The 21,327-nt window shown below is 35.8% G+C and overlaps 3 protein-coding genes across 3 annotated transcripts; 1 reads left to right on the top strand and 2 right to left on the bottom strand.

Annotated features, from left to right (window-relative positions):
- The first annotated feature begins 2,361 nt into the window (after positions 1-2,361).
- Positions 2,362-4,752, top strand: LOC142530365 (F-box/kelch-repeat protein At1g51550-like). The gene is made up of 2 exons (XM_075636168.1): positions 2,362-2,823; positions 3,354-4,752. The coding sequence occupies exons 1-2, from the start codon at positions 2,403-2,405 to the stop codon at positions 4,310-4,312; spliced, it is 1,380 nt and encodes a 459-aa protein (XP_075492283.1). The 5' UTR covers positions 2,362-2,402; the 3' UTR covers positions 4,313-4,752.
- Positions 4,624-9,442, bottom strand: LOC142530366 (kelch repeat-containing protein At3g27220). The gene is made up of 7 exons (XM_075636169.1): positions 8,929-9,442; positions 8,631-8,819; positions 8,023-8,252; positions 7,388-7,558; positions 5,926-6,031; positions 5,196-5,402; positions 4,624-4,983 (listed from the first exon to the last, which is right to left on the bottom strand). Exons 1-7 carry the CDS (start codon positions 9,133-9,135, stop codon positions 4,819-4,821), a joined length of 1,275 nt encoding a protein of 424 aa, XP_075492284.1. The 5' UTR covers positions 9,136-9,442; the 3' UTR covers positions 4,624-4,818.
- An 860-nt stretch (positions 9,443-10,302) lies between these two features.
- Positions 10,303-17,685, bottom strand: LOC142530846 (uncharacterized). Its single transcript, XM_075636710.1, has 2 exons — positions 17,303-17,685; positions 10,303-10,487 (listed from the first exon to the last, which is right to left on the bottom strand). The coding sequence occupies exon 1, from the start codon at positions 17,581-17,583 to the stop codon at positions 17,323-17,325; it is 261 nt and encodes an 86-aa protein (XP_075492825.1). The 5' UTR covers positions 17,584-17,685; the 3' UTR covers positions 10,303-10,487; positions 17,303-17,322.
- Between the last annotated feature and the right edge of the window lie 3,642 nt (positions 17,686-21,327).

Raw genomic sequence — 21,327 nt, 5'->3', positions numbered from 1 at the left:
CGATGAACCAATGGTTGCATATTCGATCGAGATATATGAGATCAAGGGACCGTACTGTACGCTAATCATAATCGACTGGTTCTTGCAGGCACTATCAGTGATACCTACGGAATCATGGTTATGTGTATTAGGTCTTGGCTTAATTATAAATAGAAGTGAGCAAACCACAACCCTAGCCTCCATGACCTTGGAATTTTCGAAATTCCCTTCTCCCATAGCACTCAATATTTCGGCCACTTCTCTTTGGGGAAAATTATTAGCCATCTCTCAAACTTTGATCTTCAACGTAAAATCTCTTCTAATTTTTCTAGTGCAAATTAGAAGTTGAACAAATCATCTAGTCGTGGACCTGATTAGAAGAATAAAGAAAGGAGTTTCTGAAGAACGTTCGTAGGGAATTCATCAAGAGATATATCCGCTAATCCCGGAATAGTTGGAGTCAAGTGAATTAATTAATCAAAGGTATAAGTTCTAACGCCCTATGAATGTTTGATTAAATAAACCATACGAGTTCCCAAAACAAATATATTTTGAATGTCAAAATAAAATAAAAATTTTCAAAACTTCCGCTGCATTTGGACACAAGAAAATCGAGATCCAACAGGACCACCCTCATACCCTTCCTGGACCATGCTTGGACAGCCTCACTAGAGCCGCACGCCTCCACGAAGAACCACCAGCCGCGCGCAGCCCCTTAAGCCGAGAACCCTAGTGCCCTCACGTTTTCTTGTGCAGCCTAGAGTCCAGCCCTACTAGGACTCTTCCTAGCCACGTCTCTGATCCGCGCACACCGCCCTGGTGCGTCCTTTTCATGGTTGAACCCCTACAAGCCACACATCCCATGAAAACCCTAGGATTCTACCCTCCAACATGCACAGCCCCTTCCAACTCATGTCCAGCCGTCGTTTCACTCCTAACACGACACTTTCCTAGCCCTTTAACGTTATAAATTGGCAGCACGTCCCTTAGAAATCGTAACGCTAATAAACAAGCGTAAAATCGTCAAACGTTTGAAAATAATCGTTGATTCGTTAAATCATCGAACAAAAATATTTTTCATGCAAACAAAATTAAAACATGCATAATATGGTTTGAATGATGCGTTAAAGGTTTAGAAAACGTGCATTTGCGTTTTAAAACGCTCGAATATACGATCGTCGGCGAGAGGCACCGTCGCCCTAGCTTTCTTCCCTATGCACTTCTCGAAATTTAGTGTGTGTTGGTATGTGTGGGGCGGCTGATGTGAGTCTCAAAAGACCTAGGTTTGTATTTTTTTAATTTGCATGATAATGGGCTTGTGTTTTGGGCTTTCAAGTAAAGAAGCAATTGGGCTTACTCAAAATAGTTAAATTGGGCCCCATAACAACTATTTAATTGAAAAATAAAAGTTTATAAAAATTAGTTTTCAAAAACAATGCATTTCGTATTTAAAAAGTCTCACGTTTGTTCAAAACCGGCTTCCCAGATAAAATCGAGCTAGAAAAATTTAATCATATTTAATCATATTAATAATCTTCGAAAATATTTATTGAAAAATATTTATTTTGTCTTGGTCATCCCCGGTCTCTTTTCCCCAGCCTATTATCGAATATTCGGATAAAATCTTTCAATTTCATGAAATCATGCACTTTAAATATTTAAGCATGTAAAATATATCAATTAAGTATTTAAAATCAATTAAGTAAAATAAATATGCAATTTAAATCATTTGCATGCATGTGATTTATGTAGGTTGAATTTTGGACGTTACACGAGCCAACCCGAAAACTGTCAACCCGAACCCGAATCAACTCGATTAACCCGATTTGAATTTTTTTTAAAATTTTTTAAAACTAAAATTAAATAAAATTCAAAATAATAATATTTTAATTTAAATACATAATAACAAAATCTCCCTCAAGTTTAATTGTTAAAAATAAAATATATTTACTAAATCAAATAAATAATTATTTAAAAAATAAAAAATATTCAAAATAAATATTAAATAATGAAAATTTATAATATAAATATATAATAAATAATTTTTCAAATATACAATATATAAAATGTAGGCAATATTTATTATTTATATATTTTTTAAAAAAATTAAAATTTTCGGGTCAATTCGGATCTCCCCGAACCTTACCCAACCCGATCATTTTTTTCGGGTAAGCTATCGGGTCCAACCCGATCTGACCCGAACCCAAAAATCTCAAACTCAAATCTGATTTTGTTCGGGTTAAACCATATCGAGTTGGTGAGTCGTGTCTGATTTTGACATCAATATGGTTATTAAATATTATCATGAGCTAAAGCATACACATACATTCCATGGCATATTAGTAAATTAGCACAATAAGATACGGAAAGAGTGAATAAATTAGGAACAGAATTTCACACCCTTTTCTTGTACGAACAGAAGAATGAAAAAGAAGCGAAAGGAAGAAGTATTATTAAATCATCATCAACAGATGGCGGATGCATTGGTATCTTCATCTTCAATAGCAAGATTATCCCAAGACCAACTGTTTTCGATCTTGCTCCTCTTACCCATACAATCAATTCTCTGCTTCGCCACCACATGCAAAAGGTTGAATCTTTTGGCATACTCAGATGCTCTGTGGGAGTCTGTATACAGGAGGGACTGGGGACATCCACCAGCGGATGCGTCCCAGCTTCCATGGAAGAATATGTACCGGCAGGTTTACCAGTTGGACACTGTGAATTGCCACAGTCTCTTGTTGGGCAACGATGATGAGTGGCCGTGCCCAAGACCCAGAGCTTCCCATTCTCTGAATTTGGTGTCCGGATGCTTGGTTCTGTTCGGTGGGGGATGTGAAGGAGGTTAAACCTGACCAAATCACTCTTTCTACTCGCTTTCTCCCTTGAGGGTTCTTGATCAATTTCTTCAATTAAGTCATCCTAGTAACGTGGTGTGCATATGTATTGGAGATTGAATTGATATTCCCCACCCTTAATACTTGTATATCATGGTCAGCAGAAAGAAAAAGCAACACTTTCATTCATCTTGATAACTTGAATTTGTTACTCTGCTGAGTGTGACATACCAAGAGGAGCTTCTAGTTTTGAAATGTATTATTGAGCTATCATTCAACATTTGACCCAAGAACAAATATCCCATAGTTGTAGAAAAACATCATCGTAATCTATACTAGCTGTATTTTCGTTTCTCAAGGCCTTTATCTTTATGAAATAAAGATAAAGATGGAGTCCATTGGATAATTTGATTCTATTAAGTATTATTGTTGCAGATGCTGGGAAACTGACCAAATACTTGTTATTTCAATCAATTTGATTACTGAATTTCTGTCATTTCTTGTTTGTCATTGCTGATCTCAGTTTTGATGGTTCAGGAAGGCACCTCGAAGACACATGGACGGCTTATGCAGGAGTCGATGAGTTGAAGAGGAGAAGAATAAAATGGCAAAAGACAAGTTCGGGCATTCCTAAGGGGAGGTTTGGTCACTCGTGTGTTGTAGTTGGCAATTATCTTGTCTTGTTTGGAGGGATCAATCAACATGGTGTCCGCCAAAATGACACATGGGTTGGCCAGGTCACAGTTGAAGAAAGACTTGGTGATGTTAAATTATCTTGGCGGCTTCTTGATGTGAGTTGTTCGGGTACATCGCCACCATCACCGAGGGGTGCTCATGCTGGTTGCTGTATTGATAATAAAACAATGCTTATCCATGGAGGCATCGGGCCATACGGTGTGAGATTATGTGACACATGGGTTCTGGATCTTGCGGAAGATGTCTGTTTTGGGACGTGGAGAGAAATTTTGACTCACCCATGTCCTCCATCTCGGTCGGGACACACATTAACTCATATTGATGAAGCAAAGAATATATTATTTGGAGGGAGGGGATCGGGTTATGAAGTGCTTAATGATGTATGGCTCTTTGATTCAGCCGACGGTAGATGGATTCAATTAGCATTTGATTTATGCAACAGCGTGCCTATGCCAATGCCCCGAGTGGGTCACTCTGCCAACCTTATAATAGGACATAGACTTCTTATTTACGGAGGTGAAGATTCAAATAGGCATAGGAAAGATGACTTTTGGGTTTTAGACATTGAGTCGATGACAACAAAGCAGCAGCATAGAAAAACATGGAGAAGGCTTGAATTCAAGGGGGGCCACAAACCCAAGTGTAGGTCATTTCATAGTGCTTGTGTTGATAATTCAGGGTGTTATTTGTATGTGCATGGTGGAATGGTTGATGGGTTAGTTGAGCCTGCTAGTTCATCAGGCTTAAGGTTCGATGGAGAATTTTTCTTGGTCGACCTTATATTACACTGGTCTCTGTGATTTCGCATGTATAGAAGAAATAGGCTGGTGAGGTAACGGTATTGCTTTCCATGTAAGGAATCAGCTGTTTAAAACGCAAAACTACTCAGAAGAAAACTAATCGACGGGGAATGTTATGTAAATATTGAGGTGCATGCATGTGCCAGTGTGTACTTGCGCAATTAAAGTTTTTGGAATTGCAAAATAGGAGTAATATGGTATGCCATTTAAACTTCTTTGTGATCGTATATGGAGATGCATTCATATGCCGAATTTAGTTGTCGGTCTTCTTTTATCCTTTTGAGAATGTTTGTAGAGACCCGGATGGAATATGGTACGAGCAAGATGTATAAAATTGTATGTAAAATAGCAAGCATTGATACTCTTGCCTCAAATCGTTATTCGACAGGGTCTGGACTTGTCCTTCCATTCCGTAGGACTTCTAAAACAATAAATAAAATTAGTACCTATCATTACTCATACAACTAATGATATTGTGGCACCCATTGCAACCACGGAAAAAAATCTCACAATATCAGCTTCGTTCTCCACATCTCACCTATTACCTTTCGTGGCGCTGGATCCTCAGGTCCTCTGTCTCGTTGCCCAGATGTGAAATACAGCATTCCATTCCAAAATCCTACTAGAGTGGTTTTGACTCGGAAAGGGAGCTTTCCAATCACCGACCATTTCTGTTATGATGATTCAAAATAAATGAACCTGATACAAATATATGAAAACTAGTTCCGAGTACAAGGCTAGAAACATTACTTGTTGCATCATGCTAGATATGCTCATCAATCAAGAATAATTTGCATCTATGCTAGATATACCCATCAATCAAGAATAAACAAGAACGAGGAATCAGTGATGACAAAGTGGTTAAAAGGTATGGAGAAGATACCAGCGTATCAAACTGAAACTGAAATATTTCGCCAACCAGCGTCATCTTTTTGGTGACAGGATGCTTTTCCGTGGTACCTCCAACAATAACAATCGAATTATTAACAATCGCCCAAGCAAATTCAATATGAGAATCAGGTTTCGGCATAGGAGGTAGCACTTTCCACTTCATATCATCATCTATCATGTAGACATCAGCATACACAACCTACATAAATAAAACCTACAGAGTCATAATGATTTACAGCACAAGAAAGGCAAAAGGCATTTTCATAATATTTCAGCGTTTCCCTTGCATTATAACATTTTCAATCCTGTTTTCTTCTCTTTTGTTTTTTTCCCTTGGGGAGTTCATAAATTCAGGTGGAACGGGTGGACTGGACTTTCTCACTGGGGACAACACATTATAAAGAATTTTTCACTACTAAATGAAACATAATGTCGTCAAAATATTTTGCTATTATTTCAACCAGTTGCCACATCTTTCAAATTATAATCCAAAAATGGCCATTTTGTGAAGAGTTTGCAAACCCTAGAGAAGAGACACCAAGAAGAAAACGAAGGACATTAAAATTCTAGCGCTTTTTAACACCATATGTTTTGAGAAATTGGCCTGCATCTAGTAGGGCAGATTTTTAAAAAAAATCATATATTGAAATAAGAAATTGTATCAGATCTATCCCCGTTCATGCAACCAGCTGCTTATTCATAAAAACATGAAGTTAGATTACCTCATTACGGCGGGAGCATTTAAAAATTGGAGATCCAGGTTTAGCCATGAAATCACCTTCTTGACCACCCATAACATACAGACGATCATTGAACACCACACATGTCCTACACAGATAGTCAAGTAATAGACCATGATCAAGATAATTAAACTGAGATGAGAAAATATTATCCAAACGGTGAATAGAATAAGAAAATTTCGTTATGCTGAAAATTATTGGGGAATGTAAATGACACCTTCAAACTAAATAATTCATATGTGTCGACAGCTTTTGAATAGAAAAAATTGGTGAAGAAACTCATTACAATAATGACGTTGACTAATTATAGGAAAATTGGTTAACATCACAATTAATCAAGGTTGTAGTTGCAGCTGATAAAATCAAAATCCTTAACTGCTACACCAACGCAACAAACATGTCAATACGCAAATTACAGATTTTGTCTTTATCAAGCGTAATTTGGTAGAAGTATCCCTTCTAATTTCCCACAATCAGAAAACCTTGCAAACGTTTAAAAATGCATACCACATGAGCAATTACTAAATCATTTTAATTTATAATCAATAATCAGATATCAATAAATTCTTACAAACACCACTAAATAATCTACAAACTTCTTCCATAACATCATCCCCATCACTGAACATGCCATAAAATGAAGCAAGAATATGAAATATCAGGTGTTTTAGTCACATTGAGGATTTGATGGAATGAGACATTCTTACGAAATTGCTAAAAAATTAGTCAAAAGATATAGTTTGCTTAAATGTCACCCAGTATCTAACGTCTTGATAACATAGAAACATCAACTGACTATGAAGCTAATGTCACAAATTGTTTTATCATGTTTCATGTGAGTCAAAATGATAAAGATCATGAAATAAATCTATTTGTGGCATTGCAACTATTAAATCCTTACACATCATAACATTACTGAGTAGAGAAATTGTTTGTTTAGAATGTTCACAAAGAGAATTCCAACAGAATACAGAAAATCTACAAGCTTTCGCCATAGTCCAAAATTGGCCCAGGAACTTCCTTCTATAGCTACCATGCGGCCAGTTTAAACATGTCAGAAACCTAAAACCATTTTCTGCGAATCGATCTAACTAATTCTTTGAGAACTTCTAGGATTTCATTAATTCTAGTAATACCAAACCCAAAGCATATACGCACAAGAATAAAAGTCGAGGCTCAAACAATTAGCTAAAAAATTGAAATCATAGCCAGGAAAACATGTAACCTGGTAGGCTGTGTTCATAAATAAGCAACATATATGCACATAATTACAACTATTAAGAAAATAGTAGAACCAAATCCCATATATGAAGTTTTCAATCTACCACGGTCAAAAAACAAACAGATGCCTATGGAGAAAAGAGCCAAAAATTTCATATTGAGGTAAGACGTAAAATCTGGAACTAGTAATATATTTAATTTCTATAAGGACAACCAGGAAAACCTGTGAGGTCCACCACGAGGGATAGGGATTTCAGTTCTCCATTCCTCTTCTAAGGCTTTGCCATCTTTTACAGCAATACTCCAATGTTCTACAGCAGGTGTATGTCGGTTCTCTTTGCTGCCCCCCATCACATGGAGTCGGCCCCTCCAAAGCTGTGTTGCAGGAGCATACCTGGAAGAACACTCAAGACACTGGTAACCATAATCCAAGAAAATTTTATTTATAATTTATCTTATAGGCATTGATTATACTATAGTTAGTCGAATTTTAATAAAAAGTTTGAACTAGTGAATAAGACTGGTTGTTATGAAATGTTTGCAGACAGACAATAACAATATCAACAAAAACATCACGAGACTAAAAAGGGAGGCACAGCTTGTCATCAAGTCCTTAAGGCAATCCAGGACCGTATGTACAACAAGGGTTTGTAAAAAAGTGGGTGACACATTACACGGTTGTCCAGAATTTTTGAAAAATAATGGAAATGAGTGCAGATAACAGGCAAAAGAAAAAATCATGCCACAAAAACTGGCAAGATGTCCAGCATGGCCTCAAAGAATAAAAAAAGAATTCTTCCATGAAAGTTGAAACTGCAAAAGGGTAACATCACTTACAACCACATTACTAGGGCATACCTGGGTACGGGTAATGGTGGCATGCTACGCCATTGCTTTGTCTCTGTGTCCAGTACAAATGTTTGTGCTGTAGGTCCCCGACATTGAGGACCATATTGTCCAGTAACTACATAAATGTACCTTCCATCTGTTACCATGCCTAAATGTGAATGCGCCATTTCTTTTGGCATATCAAACCTTCCTCCCCAAGTGTTATCAGTGAAATTGTAAATGTCGACGTGAGAATGCACCTGAGGAAAAAGAAAAAGAAACCATCAAATCCCATAGTTTTATGTTTCCACATAAGCACTGAGAAAAACACAAGGAAGGAACTGCAAGATATATGCGAACATAGAATTCGTTTTAGAATAGTACGCTGGTTCACTTTTCTAACTCTGCCATGGCTGGTTCAAGCCAGGGTAAAGGAGGAGGGTTGCATTAGGTTGCTAACCAGCAAAAAATATAGGCAAAAGTTTTAATGCATGGATCCATCAGACTATTGTGCTAATGCTAGACTACTTCACTTTTCTTGATATTACATCATTATATAAACCCTTAAACTGATGCAACAGAAGTTTACATATGCATCAAATAGTATCATGGTGTGAGAAAGCAGATCAGATCCTCACGTAATCAATGGTTCCATATCCAGCAAATACAAAAAGAAGATTCTTGATTTGTATTGCCGCACCATCAAGACGAGGCACTGGCGCTGTTGCCATCTTATCCCATTTTAACTCGGGAGCTGGTAAATCGGCAAACGTTGCTGACAAGACCCTTCCAGGTACAACTTCCTTGTTATTCTGGTCAGGCGCTTCCTGCCGGATAGAGAATTGATACATTCAATACTCATGTAAGTAAGCAAAAAGCAATCACCCGTACATATTAAAATGTGATCAATCAATCAATACACACACACACACAAACCTTAATTGGAGAGGTACGATTAGTTTGAATGAGATGTGGAAGGAGAAAAGTAGCGGAATCTCGTAGAGGCAAATTGACGGAAGTAGAAGACGATGAGGATGCCCAAAGTAGATCTGCAAGAAGAAATGCTCCCAACAGTCCTACCAATAACAACGCGTATTTGGTTGTAGTTCTATGCTTAGCCGCAGCTAACTTCTTCATCACCATGACTCCAGATGAAACCAAAAAGATTCAAAATTCATTCCACCTCCTACTCAGATTGAACCCCAATCCGCAATTCATTCCGCCTTATTGAACCCCAATCCGCAATTTCAATCTAGATGGAAGAAGATCACATCAAATCAAGCGTCGCATCTCAATACAATTCTACACAATCTCAGGATGGTTGCTCGATTCGTCTACGAGAATGATTTGAAGACCAATTGGAAATCACCGGTTGTAAATCAACTGCGGCGTGGGAGGTTGGTTATATTGAATCTAAAGATTAATTGTGTTGTATCTCAATATTGTTGTTCAAGACATTACGTACGTATTGTATTTTGTTCGTACATGTTCAATTTTTTCACAACAAAGTTTATTACCTATGAATTGTAAAAACCTTGTAAAAACCTAATCAAAGAAGAGTAGATATTTTGTTACATGGTATTACGAATTTTATCTGTGAAATGATCAATCCTATCGTTATTCACAATAAAAAGTAATATTTTTAGAATAAAAAATAATATTTTTTCATGGATGACCCAAATAAAATATGGAGATTTGTCTCACAAAATACGATCGTGAGACCGTCTTACACAAATTTTTGTCATTATCAAATATGAAAGCCTTCATCTCTCGGAAAAACAGACAAAGAACTGTAACATGAACTTATAAATTCTTGATTATTTTTGTGAAATATCCATTTTTATTAGAATTATATTATATTATAAATACTTAAAAGAAAAGAAAAATACCAAAATAATGACTCTTTTTTATTTGATATAGAAGTATCTTTATATTAATACCAAAGTAACGACTCTCCATTGGTTGAGTCTCGATTAACTTTACAAACATTTAATCAAATACTTCAACCATAATTACCATCAAATGATTATTAATTATGATTTTTTTTGTTTTAATTAATAGTAATCCTATTTAGATGCCATCCTTTGAAAATAATTTAAGACCATTATGCATATGCATGGAGGTGACAGAGGCTGCGGAGCTTGGACAGAAGCAAAGGTGGATTTAGCTACTCCTTGAAGAAGTTGAGGAGAATCTTCGTTGCAAGGGAAAGGTACAAACATGTCTGAAATTTTATTTTCCTCCCAGAAAATGACAAACTCAAAGGCAAAAATCAAAATACATAGAGTTTCAACAAAATAACAAATGCCGGAATCCAAGGTCTGAAGATCACTTACAAAACAAATATCACAATAGTTTTACATAGATTTAGTAGCATCAATTTGCAAATGTATTTGCATCATCTGCTTTTTTATTCTCTTCGATGCATAAAAACAAAAAAACTATCGATGCTCCCCACATTGGCATCAATGGTCGCCCAGGAATTTTGGCTGAAGCTGCAAATAAAATGTATTAAACATGTTATGGAATTCAGTGGGGGCATAATAGAGCATTGCCTGAAATAAGCAGCAGTGCAAACTGACCACACAATCAATTCCTTCCATTCTGTCCTACGAAACAATGATATATACGTCTACTCATTCGCAAAGCATTTGACATAGAATCTATGCAGCATACATCATCGGATGTGTAAAAGGACAACGTGATTGTTTCTGAGAGCAATGATCTAGTCTATCAACAGTCTCATGCAAAATAATGATAAAGAGGAAATCCAAATAACATGTTGAAAATGCATCATGTTAAGCATTTCAAAGTATCATTATCGGCATTCCAAGCAATACACCAGAAATCCTAAATGACAAGATGAAAGTTGAGAACACCAGCAATTAGCGCAAAATGTAAGGTATGCCTGAGTACAACTTTGCATGACAGTGTCAAGGATTAGGGACTCTTCCAACAGAAATTATTTGCAGGATCGGTACCGAGCTCATTTTTTTTCACAGGAAACAAAGTTCAGTAATAAATTTAAAAGTACAGCAAAAAGATAACATCCTTCCAAAAGCAATTTTATGTGTAATTTTTTGGATTTTTTAACCATTCCAAGCAAATAATAGGTTACCCATTAGTCATAACCATGTCACATTTTTCCGGCCATACCCATTAAAAATTGAGTTCCTTTAAGATCTTATACAAAATAGATGCAGCGAAAGTACAGGATAAGAAAGAGTGGAATGCCAAGCTAAAACAAAAGCAAAGATTGCAATGATGGTTGTGGGATTGTCCAATTTCAAAATGATAGCAGGGGAAGATAATCAACAATCATTAGGGGTGATCCGAGAGAACAGGTATAATCATTTCGATTTCGTTATCGGTAAGGGTAGCGTATATAATGGCATTAACTCCTCTCTAGATGATAAACTTGGTTTTGCCATCATCCTTACTAGCACAGCTTGTGTTTTACCTTGGCCATGAATTCACTGTTACACCAACTAATAGCCCACAAGATCGCTTGCCGAAGACGGTGTTGTGTGAATTGCCACCATACTGCATTTATGATGGTTTGTGGTGGCATCATGATTTGTAAAAAATGACAGGCTGCACATTCAATTGTTTATGAGAATTTGCATCTATAAAGAGATGTGTCCTCCGACCATTTCAGATCATCCCTACAAAGCTTTTCAGCATTGTAAAATAGAGAGCAAAGAAAAAATAGTGTTTTTTTGAGTGTAGAGGTTTTTTTGTGTGAGAAAATATATTTTCAGTTATCCTCTTGGTTGAAATTGTGAGATATTGAGTTTTTTGTACACTTGTAATATTTCTTCCAATAAAGATTTGCATAGCTCCGTGGACGTAATCTATATTGGATGAACCACGTAAATCTTTGCACGTTTTAATTCCACATTTTTTGGGTACTATATTATCATCATGATCGCTATCGTTTCGTCGTACTCCCCAACAACTGGTATTAGAGCTTTGTTGTAAAATTTCTTACAATTTTGAGTATGATCTATGATTGTAGATTTATCCGATCTTCCCCATCAAAACAGATTTTTTAGATTTTTTGCTAAGGCTAGATAAACGATGGCCGGAGATGATGATCAAAAAGTTTGACAGTACATATTTCACGTCCTGGTGGTTACAGATAGGAGATTATTGTATAGCAAGAAGTTGTATCAAACTCTATCCGGAAAAAAACCGGAAAAGATGGATGATGATGACTGGGAACTCCTTGACCAACAGGTGTTAGGTATAACACGATTGATCCTAACGAAAGACGTGACACATAACGTGGCGGGGGCACAAACCACATAATAGATGATGTTCATTTTATCAAACATGTACGATAAGAGATCAGCAAACAATAAAGTAAATCTCATGAAAAAATTATTCAACTTGGAAATGAGAGAAAGTGCTTCGGTAGCTAAACACATCAATGAGTTCAACACAATTGTTTATCAGCTAACATCGGTTGAAATTAATTTTGATGATGAGATTCGTGCATTTATTCTTTTGGAGTCTTTACCAAACGTTTGGAAATCAAAGCGACAACGGTTAGCAACTCTGTTGGAAAAAGAAAACTACAATTCAATGATGCCAGAGATCAAATTCTTGATGAAGAAGTTCGCATTAAGGATTCGCCTGAAGGAACATCATCAAGATCTGCTATAAATCTCGAAAACAGACGAAGTGACGAAAAAGTTCTAACCGAGATCCAAGTCAAGAAATGGAAAAGAAAAAAGCAACTTTGAAAAGAATTTGAAGTGCTGGAGCTCTGGTGAGATTGGTCACTTAAAAAAAACTGAAAATCAACAAAAAATAATGCAAATGTTGTTACTAAGGAGGTACATGATACTCTATTATTATCCATGGAAAGCTCGATTGATTCTTGGGTTATTGACTCGGGAGCTTCGTTTCATACAAATGGTAATCGCGATATATTCGATAAATACATCACTGACGATTACGGAAAAGCTTTCCTGGCAGATGGAAAAGCTTTGAAAATAGTTGGCATGAGTGAAGTTTGGTAAATATGTCAAATGGATCTGACTGGAAAATTAACGAAGTTAGCATGTACCGAAATCGACACGCGAAGTAGGACAGTTCAACGACGAAGGCCATAATGTGACCTTTGCTGATGGTTCCTGAAAAGTGAACAAAAGAACCATGATTGTTACTCGAGGAAAGAAAAGTGAAACACTTTATATGACTTCAAGTTACAGAGATACATTAGCAGCCGTGAATGCTGGAGCTAATTCAAGTCTATGGCATTATAGGTCTGGGCATATGAGTGAGAAGGGAACGAAGATGCTTGCATCAAACGGGAAACTACTGAAATTAAATACCATTGAACACGAGCTATGTAAAAGCTATATCTTTGGAAAGCAGAAAATTGTGAGCTTTTCAAAAGGCGGTAGAGAACCGAAAGAAGTAAAGTTGAAGCTGGTTCATACTGATGTATTGGGACCATGTGACATCCCTTGGAGGCTCAAGATATTATGTCAAACTTATCGACGATTCAAGCATGAAAGTCTGGGTTTATTTTCAGAAAAATAAATCTGGTGTTTACGAGACCTTTAAAAGATAGAAAGTCGTGGTTGGGAATGAGACCAACTTGAAGGTGAAGTGCTCTATCGGTGGTGAATACGAAGATGATGAGTTCAAGAAATATTGTGCATAGAACGGGATCAAGATGGAGAAAACCATTCCTGGTACACCTCAACAAAATGATGTAGCTGAAAGGATGAACAGAACCCTGAATGAACGTACTAAGAGCATGAGATTACACTCTCGATTAACAAAATCATTCTTGGCTGATGCTGTCAATACTCCAGCATATATGATCAACAAAGAACATTCAATACCGCTTGACTGCAGAATACCCGAAAAGGTATGGAATGACAAAGAAGAAAATCTTTCTTTCATATTGATTCAGCTAGCAGAACAAAACTTGATCCGAAATCAAAGAGTGTTTCCATATTGGTTATGGAGATAATGAGTTTGGTTATCGTTTTTGGAATAACCAAAATCAAAAGAATATTTTGAGCAGAGATGTAATCTTCAATGAGCAAGTATTGGACAAGGACAACTCAACCATTGGAGTTGGAGATGAATATTCTGAAGTCAAGAAGACTGATGAGTGCCCTTGATAGATATTCCTGTTAATGAATCGAAAAGCAGTAAACAAGAAGATGAAGAAGGAACTACGCAAGATGATGACCCACAAACTCCGGTGATTGAACTCATGAGATCTTTGAGAACAATTAGACCACCTAATAGATATTCCCCTGCACTTCACTATATTTTGATGACAGACAAGGGTGAACCGAAGACCTTTGAAGAAACAATAAAAAATGATGATTCAAATAGTTCATCCTACCACAGTACATCAGAAAAATGTATGTTATTATCGAGTAACATACATAGATACCCATAAAATTAGATATTTGATGAACGTGATTTATGTGACATTTATTGTCTCTGTGAATTATTTGTGGCATTGCATAAACATCGATGGGTGAAAATAAAAGATATTTTATACACACATTTTTTGTCTGCATATAATATCAATGCATGACACGAAATTGCACTACATTTTGAGCCTCAATCCTATTGAATAACATTTTGATATTGTTTGTAAGATCGAGTTGATTGTCGGGATGGTACGAAACTAAGTGACAGATAGCCGGGGAAGATGAGATGATCATAGTTGTCAAGGGCGCAAGACACACCGAGGCACACAAGGGTTCTGGAGCCTGAGGCGCAAGGCGAGGCGCGCGCCTTACCGAAGCAAGACGCACATTTTTTATGTTTTTAAAAAATATATTTATCTTAGAATAATATATTAAAATATGAAATAATTAAGTCACAATGTCACACAGAACAACAAATAATTAATAAGTTCATAATAATAAATAACACGCTGTCACGTTTTTGGCTTCTGTAATTATGTTGCAGTCTGCACAGCTCTTGTCACTTTCTGTTATTTAATTTGTTAACTCGCCTTTGTAAATTGTTGCGCCTGGGATTGCCCCAGGCGCAACGCCCGCGCCTGGTGGCGCCTCTCTGGGCTCACCTTTGTAAATTGTTGCGCCTGGGGCTGGTCGCCTTTGACAACTATGGAGATGATTCACTTTCATCCAATCAAACATGGGAGTTGAGTAGTTGACGGAACTTCCGCAAGGCAAAAAGGAATTACATAACAAGTGGGTGTACCGGTTAAAAGAAGAACATGATGGTAAAGCGCTACAAGGTAAAACTTGTCATAAAAGGTTTTCAACAAAAGAAAGACATTGATTACACTGAGATTTTCTCTCAAGTAGTTAAGTTGACCACTATCAAGATTTTACTCGAACTAGAAGCAAAAGAAAATTTACATCTAGAACAGTTAGATGTAAAGACGGCGTTTCTTCATGGTGACCTAGACGAAGAAATTTATATAAATCAGTCACATGGATTTGAAGTATGAGCAAAATAGAAAATGGTGTGCAAACTTCAGAAGAGCTTGTACGGTCTCAAACAAGCTCCAAGACAGTGGTACAATAAGTTTGATATATTCATGAGTAAAAATGATTTCCAGAGGTGTCAGGCTGATCACTGTTGTTATGTGAAGAAGCTTGACTACTATATGTAGATATGTTGATAACATGAGTTTTAAATAAAGAAAGATTTATCACAAGAATTTACTATGAAGGATTTGACCGTTGCAAAGCAAATCCTTAGAATGACGATCTTAAGAGATCGGGTGAGTACTCATTTGGCTAGTCATTTTAAACTAACCAAAGCACAATTTCCATCAACGGAGCAAGAGCAGGAGCAGACTTATATGAACAAGGTTCCTCATGCTTCTGCAGTCGGAAGCCTCATGTATGCAATGGTATTCAGTAGATCAGACATAGCACGTGCAGTAGGGAGTTGTGAACAGGTTTATGAGCAATCCAGGAAAACAACATTCGGAAGAAGTTAAATGGATTATGAATTACTTGAAAGGTACTGCTAGTTTATCGTTGTGCTTCAAAAAGTCAAATTTGGGATTACAAGGTTTTGTTGATGCTGACATAGGTAAGTACCACTTGGATATGTGTTCACATTAGGTGGTACGACAGTAAGTTGGGTATCTAAATTGAAAAAAATAGTTGCATTTTCGATTACTGAAGCTGAGTACGTTGCACTTACAGAAGCTAGCAAGAAGATGGTATGGTTGAGATCCTTTCTGGAGGAAATGGGTCAGAAGCTTGAGGGGAGCACATTACACTGTGATAGTCAAGTGCTATTCATTTAGCAAAAAATCCTGTTTATCAAGCTAAGACAAAGCATATACAAGTTCAGTATCATTTCACCAAATCAGTTCTGGAATATGAAGTCTTGATGCTTGAAAAGATTCCTGGAAGTAAAAATCTAGCCGACATGCTCACAAAAGTTGCTGACCATTGACAAACTGAAGTTCCTTTCAACTTCAGTTGAACTCCACACATAAATGAGTAGATATGAGTTGTTGCATTAATGGTGTGAAATCATTATTGGAATCAAGTCTTCAAGTAGGAGAAATGTTAGGTTAGCTGCCACCATCTTGTATTTATGAATGTTGGTAGTGGCAGCATGATTTGTCAAAAATAACAGGTTGTGCATTCAATTGTTTCTAAGAATTTGCATTTATAGATGTGTCCTTCGACCATTTCAGATCATCCAATAAAGCTTTTCAGCATTGTAAATAGAGAGCAAAGAAAAAAGAGTGTTTTTTCTTGTGTGTAGAGGTTCTCTTGTGTGAGATAGAGAAAATATATTATTGGGATTGTGAGATATTGAGCGATTTGTATACATTTGTATTGTTTCTTCCAATAAAAATTTGTAGTAGCTCTGTAGACGTAATCTATATTAGGTGAACCACGTGTATTTTTGTATTCTTGTTGATTGTTTTAATTCTGCATTTTTTTGTACTATATTATCATTATGATTGTCATCACTTCGGCGTAATCCCCAACAGACAAGATTTATAGTCAATTCAAAGGTGACGGCTTAACTCAAATGGTTGATTAAAATCTAAAGCTATTGGAACCTTCTCAGTAGACAATTGTTTTACAAGTAGTGACAAAGTGAAATAAGCATGAGTCCATAGGCCAGGACGTCCGTCCGAGTAAGGCCACTAAATGAGAATTCAGATTTCAAAAAAGCTACGTTCTGAAATTAAGCACTGGAGCAATTCCCTTGTATAAATATTTTCCCAATTTAAAAGTGAATGACCAGCAATACAGCATCGCATTCCATGACAATTATATGGCTAACGAGAACATTAATAAAAAGTGGATGATCGGACCTGAGCGGCGGGCCGTCAAATCAATGGCCACCGTGTTGCTTGTGCTCGAGGTGACGGCGCTCCTCTGGCAGGGCAAGGAGGTAGGACAAGGCCATTCCTCCGAAACACACGTGATAGAGAGGATCGATGGAACTGGTCTCGATATACTTGGCGTGGTAATTGTCGAGTCCACGCTTCACAGAGTTACTGACAAAACTGAAGGTGAAAATGGGCTTCAAACGAGCAGGCAACTCCTTCACCTTCAGCCCCTTGATCTCGTTGTAGAAACTCCTCAACGCCATTTTCGTTCGCCGAGTACCTGAATTGATGAGGAACGAACCCTAATTGCGTTCGTAAGGAGATCCTTTGAAATATTTTGCCTTGGAATCGATTGTTTAAAAATAAAAATAAACAATTGAAAGATAAATGGTATAAAAATATCTATTTTAGCATAAAATTTATTTTCGTAATCATAAAATCATATCATAACATCGCTCTTTATATAATTATTTACATAACAACTATTTTGTTGAATCTTTCATTTAGCAAGATGGTTGCTTGAAAACTTCGTAAAGAGTCAGGTGCTGCCTCATTAAAACCTTGATAATAAAACTCAGTGAGAAAATTTTGAACGAAAGAAAAAGAGTACAACAATATATATTTCTCTTTGTATGTTATCTTGACGATCAACGCATCTCGTTAAAATCTTACTATGAAAAACCCAATGGGACAAAAACTCAGTGAAAGAAAAAGAATATGAAATATCTTGCTTCTGTCTAACCGCCTCATTAAAATCTTGTTATGAAAATTCGCTTGAGAAAATTCATAAATAATTCATAAATGTATAGTCTGAATTACTCCTCATGTTGCAAGCATCGCTCGAAATTTGATATCGGTAATGCTCTTATTAAAATATCAGTCACATTGTCTTCAATTGATGTTTATATATGATACTTCTGTACTAAAGATCTTTTGAGCATTAATAATGTAAGGACCTCGCATCGTATTATCGTAAATCGTATTTTGATTCTCGATAATTCATAAAATTGTCATATTATTAAGTGTGTGAAGTACATAATTGACAATGAAAGTGAGAATATATGCTGTGATAATGAAATATTGTATTAGTAATTGATTTGTATTTGGAAAGTATGTTGAACCGCAATAGAGAAGTGACACATCTTATGGTTTCTAGCATAATTTTCTGATTATTATTTCAAATGAGATGAAACCAAGTTCATTAAAGGCTAATACATAACACTAAATCTTTTATGTTTTGATCTTTGTCCAAATCCATTTGGAAATAGGGGCAAAATCACCTCAAATGTGTCATGTGCATTGAAGTTCCTGCACTGACACATTTTAGAAGAATGCGCATAATTTTCATGTCCCATTCCACATTTAGTGAGGACATTGGCAAATGAAGTTAAGACATAGATCTACAATTTTCATGTTGACAACTTTTGCTAATTCGAAACCTAAAATAGTGTTTCGGATAGAACAAAGCGTGCACCCGTGCAGGAAGTGGCGCACCGCGCACGAGGCAATCTCAAACCAATTTTGGACAGAACTAGGTGCGCATCCGCGTGAGATCTCACGCACCTGCACGCACCGCCTCAGCTGCACACAATTTAAAGTTTATAAGAATGATTTTTTCTCTGAATTCTTCCTATTTCCGCTGAAGCTTCGAGAGATAAACATCGGAATCAAGTTCTATCGTGCGAATCTACCTCGAAATGTTGTCGAAATTCAAAACAAATTATATATTCGGAATCTTCGTGTTGAGAGCGTTCTTTGAGGTAATTTTCTTCTCGATTCAGAACTTCTACTTATTGAATTGATGGAGTAGCATGTATTTGAATTCGAAATCAATATATGCGATAGAATAGTCGACGAAAAACTAACTTTCAAAGTCGGAATTGAATTATGTTATTATTTCAATTTTATATGAATATTTTCAAAGTTTCAAAACAATTTTGAAACTTGAAATTTTGATTGTAAATAATTAGATGTATAATAATGATTATATAACAATGAGTTATTAGGATTTATGATGCGATATAATTATCCTAATAATGTAAATGTTAAACTGAATATTGTAGAATGAATTGATACATTTAAATACGTAATTAGTGTTGCATTTGAATAAATTTATTAATTGAAATAAATATTTTGATTATATAGATAGATTTTCTGTACTGAAATCCTAAAGCTACACTGAATTGGAAACGAAGAATTGAGGTATAGTTGTGACCGAGTAACATACGACAGGTATCCGTGTCATATGATATATTATTGATTGATTTGATTAAAAAAATGTGTCTATATGCCTTATTTGTTGAGTTGATGTGGCATAAAATACATTCATGATTGGTAGATCGATATATAAAATAAATATGTTGTTAACACACATCATTTTATTCATACATCGATACATGACATGTATGTTGAGCTATGATCCTTAACTTTATATCATTGGATTTTGATCCTGGGATTTTGAGCACGATACTATGTTTGGCAGTTATGTGGTCCATAAAAACAAAGTCATTTGTGGCCCCTATGATTGATTGGTTGAGATTTGGGATTTGATGGCGCTTTGCTGACGCTATCATACAGATCATCCCTTATACTTGACTGAGGCCGGTGCGCCAGCTCGAGCATTGATTTGATAGCAATTCGATTGATCCGATACATGCTCAGTGGATGAGCATTTGACCTGATATCTCCACGACGTGCATGCATTGCATATCATATATCTTTGTGTAGATAAATGTTGTATATATTATGGTTGTTCCATACGGAGCGTTTGCTCACCCTCAAGGGGGCTGTTGTTGTCTTTGTGTGTGGACAATGACATGTACTCAAGGTTATTAGGAGACCGGATATGGTACTTCTGGAGAGAGTCACATTTGAGTTGGGGTTGAGTGATCTATCCCAGTGTATATATGTATCTATATACTGCATGTCCCGGAGATATAGGTTTTTTGTATGTAGTTGATTTCGGTCATGTATGGGCTTATTTTATGATATGTTGTGTTTAGACGAGATTTTATTATATACTATTTTTAGTATTATAATTATAGTTGACACATTTTGGGCTCGTTGTAAAAATTTGTTTTACTCGTTTTCTGCTGTAATTAATTAACTCTAATCAAATTGCATTGTAATAACGATTAAAAGTTAAGGGCCACACAAATTAACAACCATTAATGGATGTAACATATCCATATAAATTTTTTTTCTGTATTGTGACCAAATAACATATATTCCTTTTGGGAAATATCGAATGCATAACTCGAAAAAAAATTCATATTTTCCAAGTTTTTCGTCTTACTTTTTTAATTCCTTGATAGTTTTATTAAACTCTTCATGAATATCTACTAATGTGAATTAATCACATGTGTCCGGATCGGATTATCTTAATCCTCGTAATGACTTTTGTCATTTTATTGAAAAGATAATATTGGAGGTATAAACCAATTCTATTTGATACTTCAAATTATTCATGATTTTTTTGTGTATATCATTGTTTAATCAACACATTTAAGACAAATAAAAATATTTTCTCATAATTGACTTAGGGTCTTTTTGAGAAGTTTTTGGTTAAAGTTAGCTCATATTGTCATATGTCAATATCCAATCACTTCGTTAACAATATCTACAAACTATAGTTTTATATACTCATTATTTTTCATATTGACAAAAGATACATCGAGATCAAAATAATTAACAATAATCATATATTACTTTGATCTCATAATTTCAAATAATTTGTTGAAATCTTATTTCTTACATATGTTTGTTATTATCCAGGAATAACATTATTTTGATTTATCAATCCTTTTTATTGTATCGTCTAAAATAACTTCTTCTAGATTTCTTATCTTTCAATGTACAAAACCTTTTGAATTTATTGGTCTACCACGCTTCTGACGTATAAATGCAGGTAAGTAAGATATGGTTCTGCAGGACATCGATTTACTTCATAATTTTCAAATATTTGAGCTTCTTATGTGGTTTTACTATTATTTATATCACCATATCTT

The sequence above is a fragment of the Primulina tabacum genome, chromosome 17 (assembly GCF_025594145.1).
Source record: "Primulina tabacum isolate GXHZ01 chromosome 17, ASM2559414v2, whole genome shotgun sequence".
Lineage (NCBI taxonomy): Eukaryota > Viridiplantae > Streptophyta > Magnoliopsida > Lamiales > Gesneriaceae > Primulina > Primulina tabacum.
The sequence above is the reverse complement of the archived record's forward strand: the minus strand, read 5'-3'. Positions and strand labels throughout refer to the sequence as shown.

Coding starts and splice junctions, on each gene's coding strand:
- LOC142530366 (XM_075636169.1), bottom strand. CDS start 9,135: ATGGTGATGAAGAAGTTAGCTGCGGCTAAGCATAGAACTACAACCAAA. Junction 8,253..8,630: donor GATATGGAACCATTGATTAC/GTGAGGATCTGA, acceptor CTTTTTCCTCAG/GTGCATTCTCACGTCGACAT. Junction 7,559..8,022: donor CCACCATTACCCGTACCCAG/GTATGCCCTAGT, acceptor GTGTTCTTCCAG/GTATGCTCCTGCAACACAGC.
- LOC142530365 (XM_075636168.1), top strand. CDS start 2,403: ATGAAAAAGAAGCGAAAGGAAGAAGTATTATTAAATCATCATCAACAG. Junction 2,824..3,353: donor CGGTGGGGGATGTGAAGGAG/GTTAAACCTGAC, acceptor TTGATGGTTCAG/GAAGGCACCTCGAAGACACA.
- LOC142530846 (XM_075636710.1), bottom strand. CDS start 17,583: ATGGCGTTGAGGAGTTTCTACAACGAGATCAAGGGGCTGAAGGTGAAG.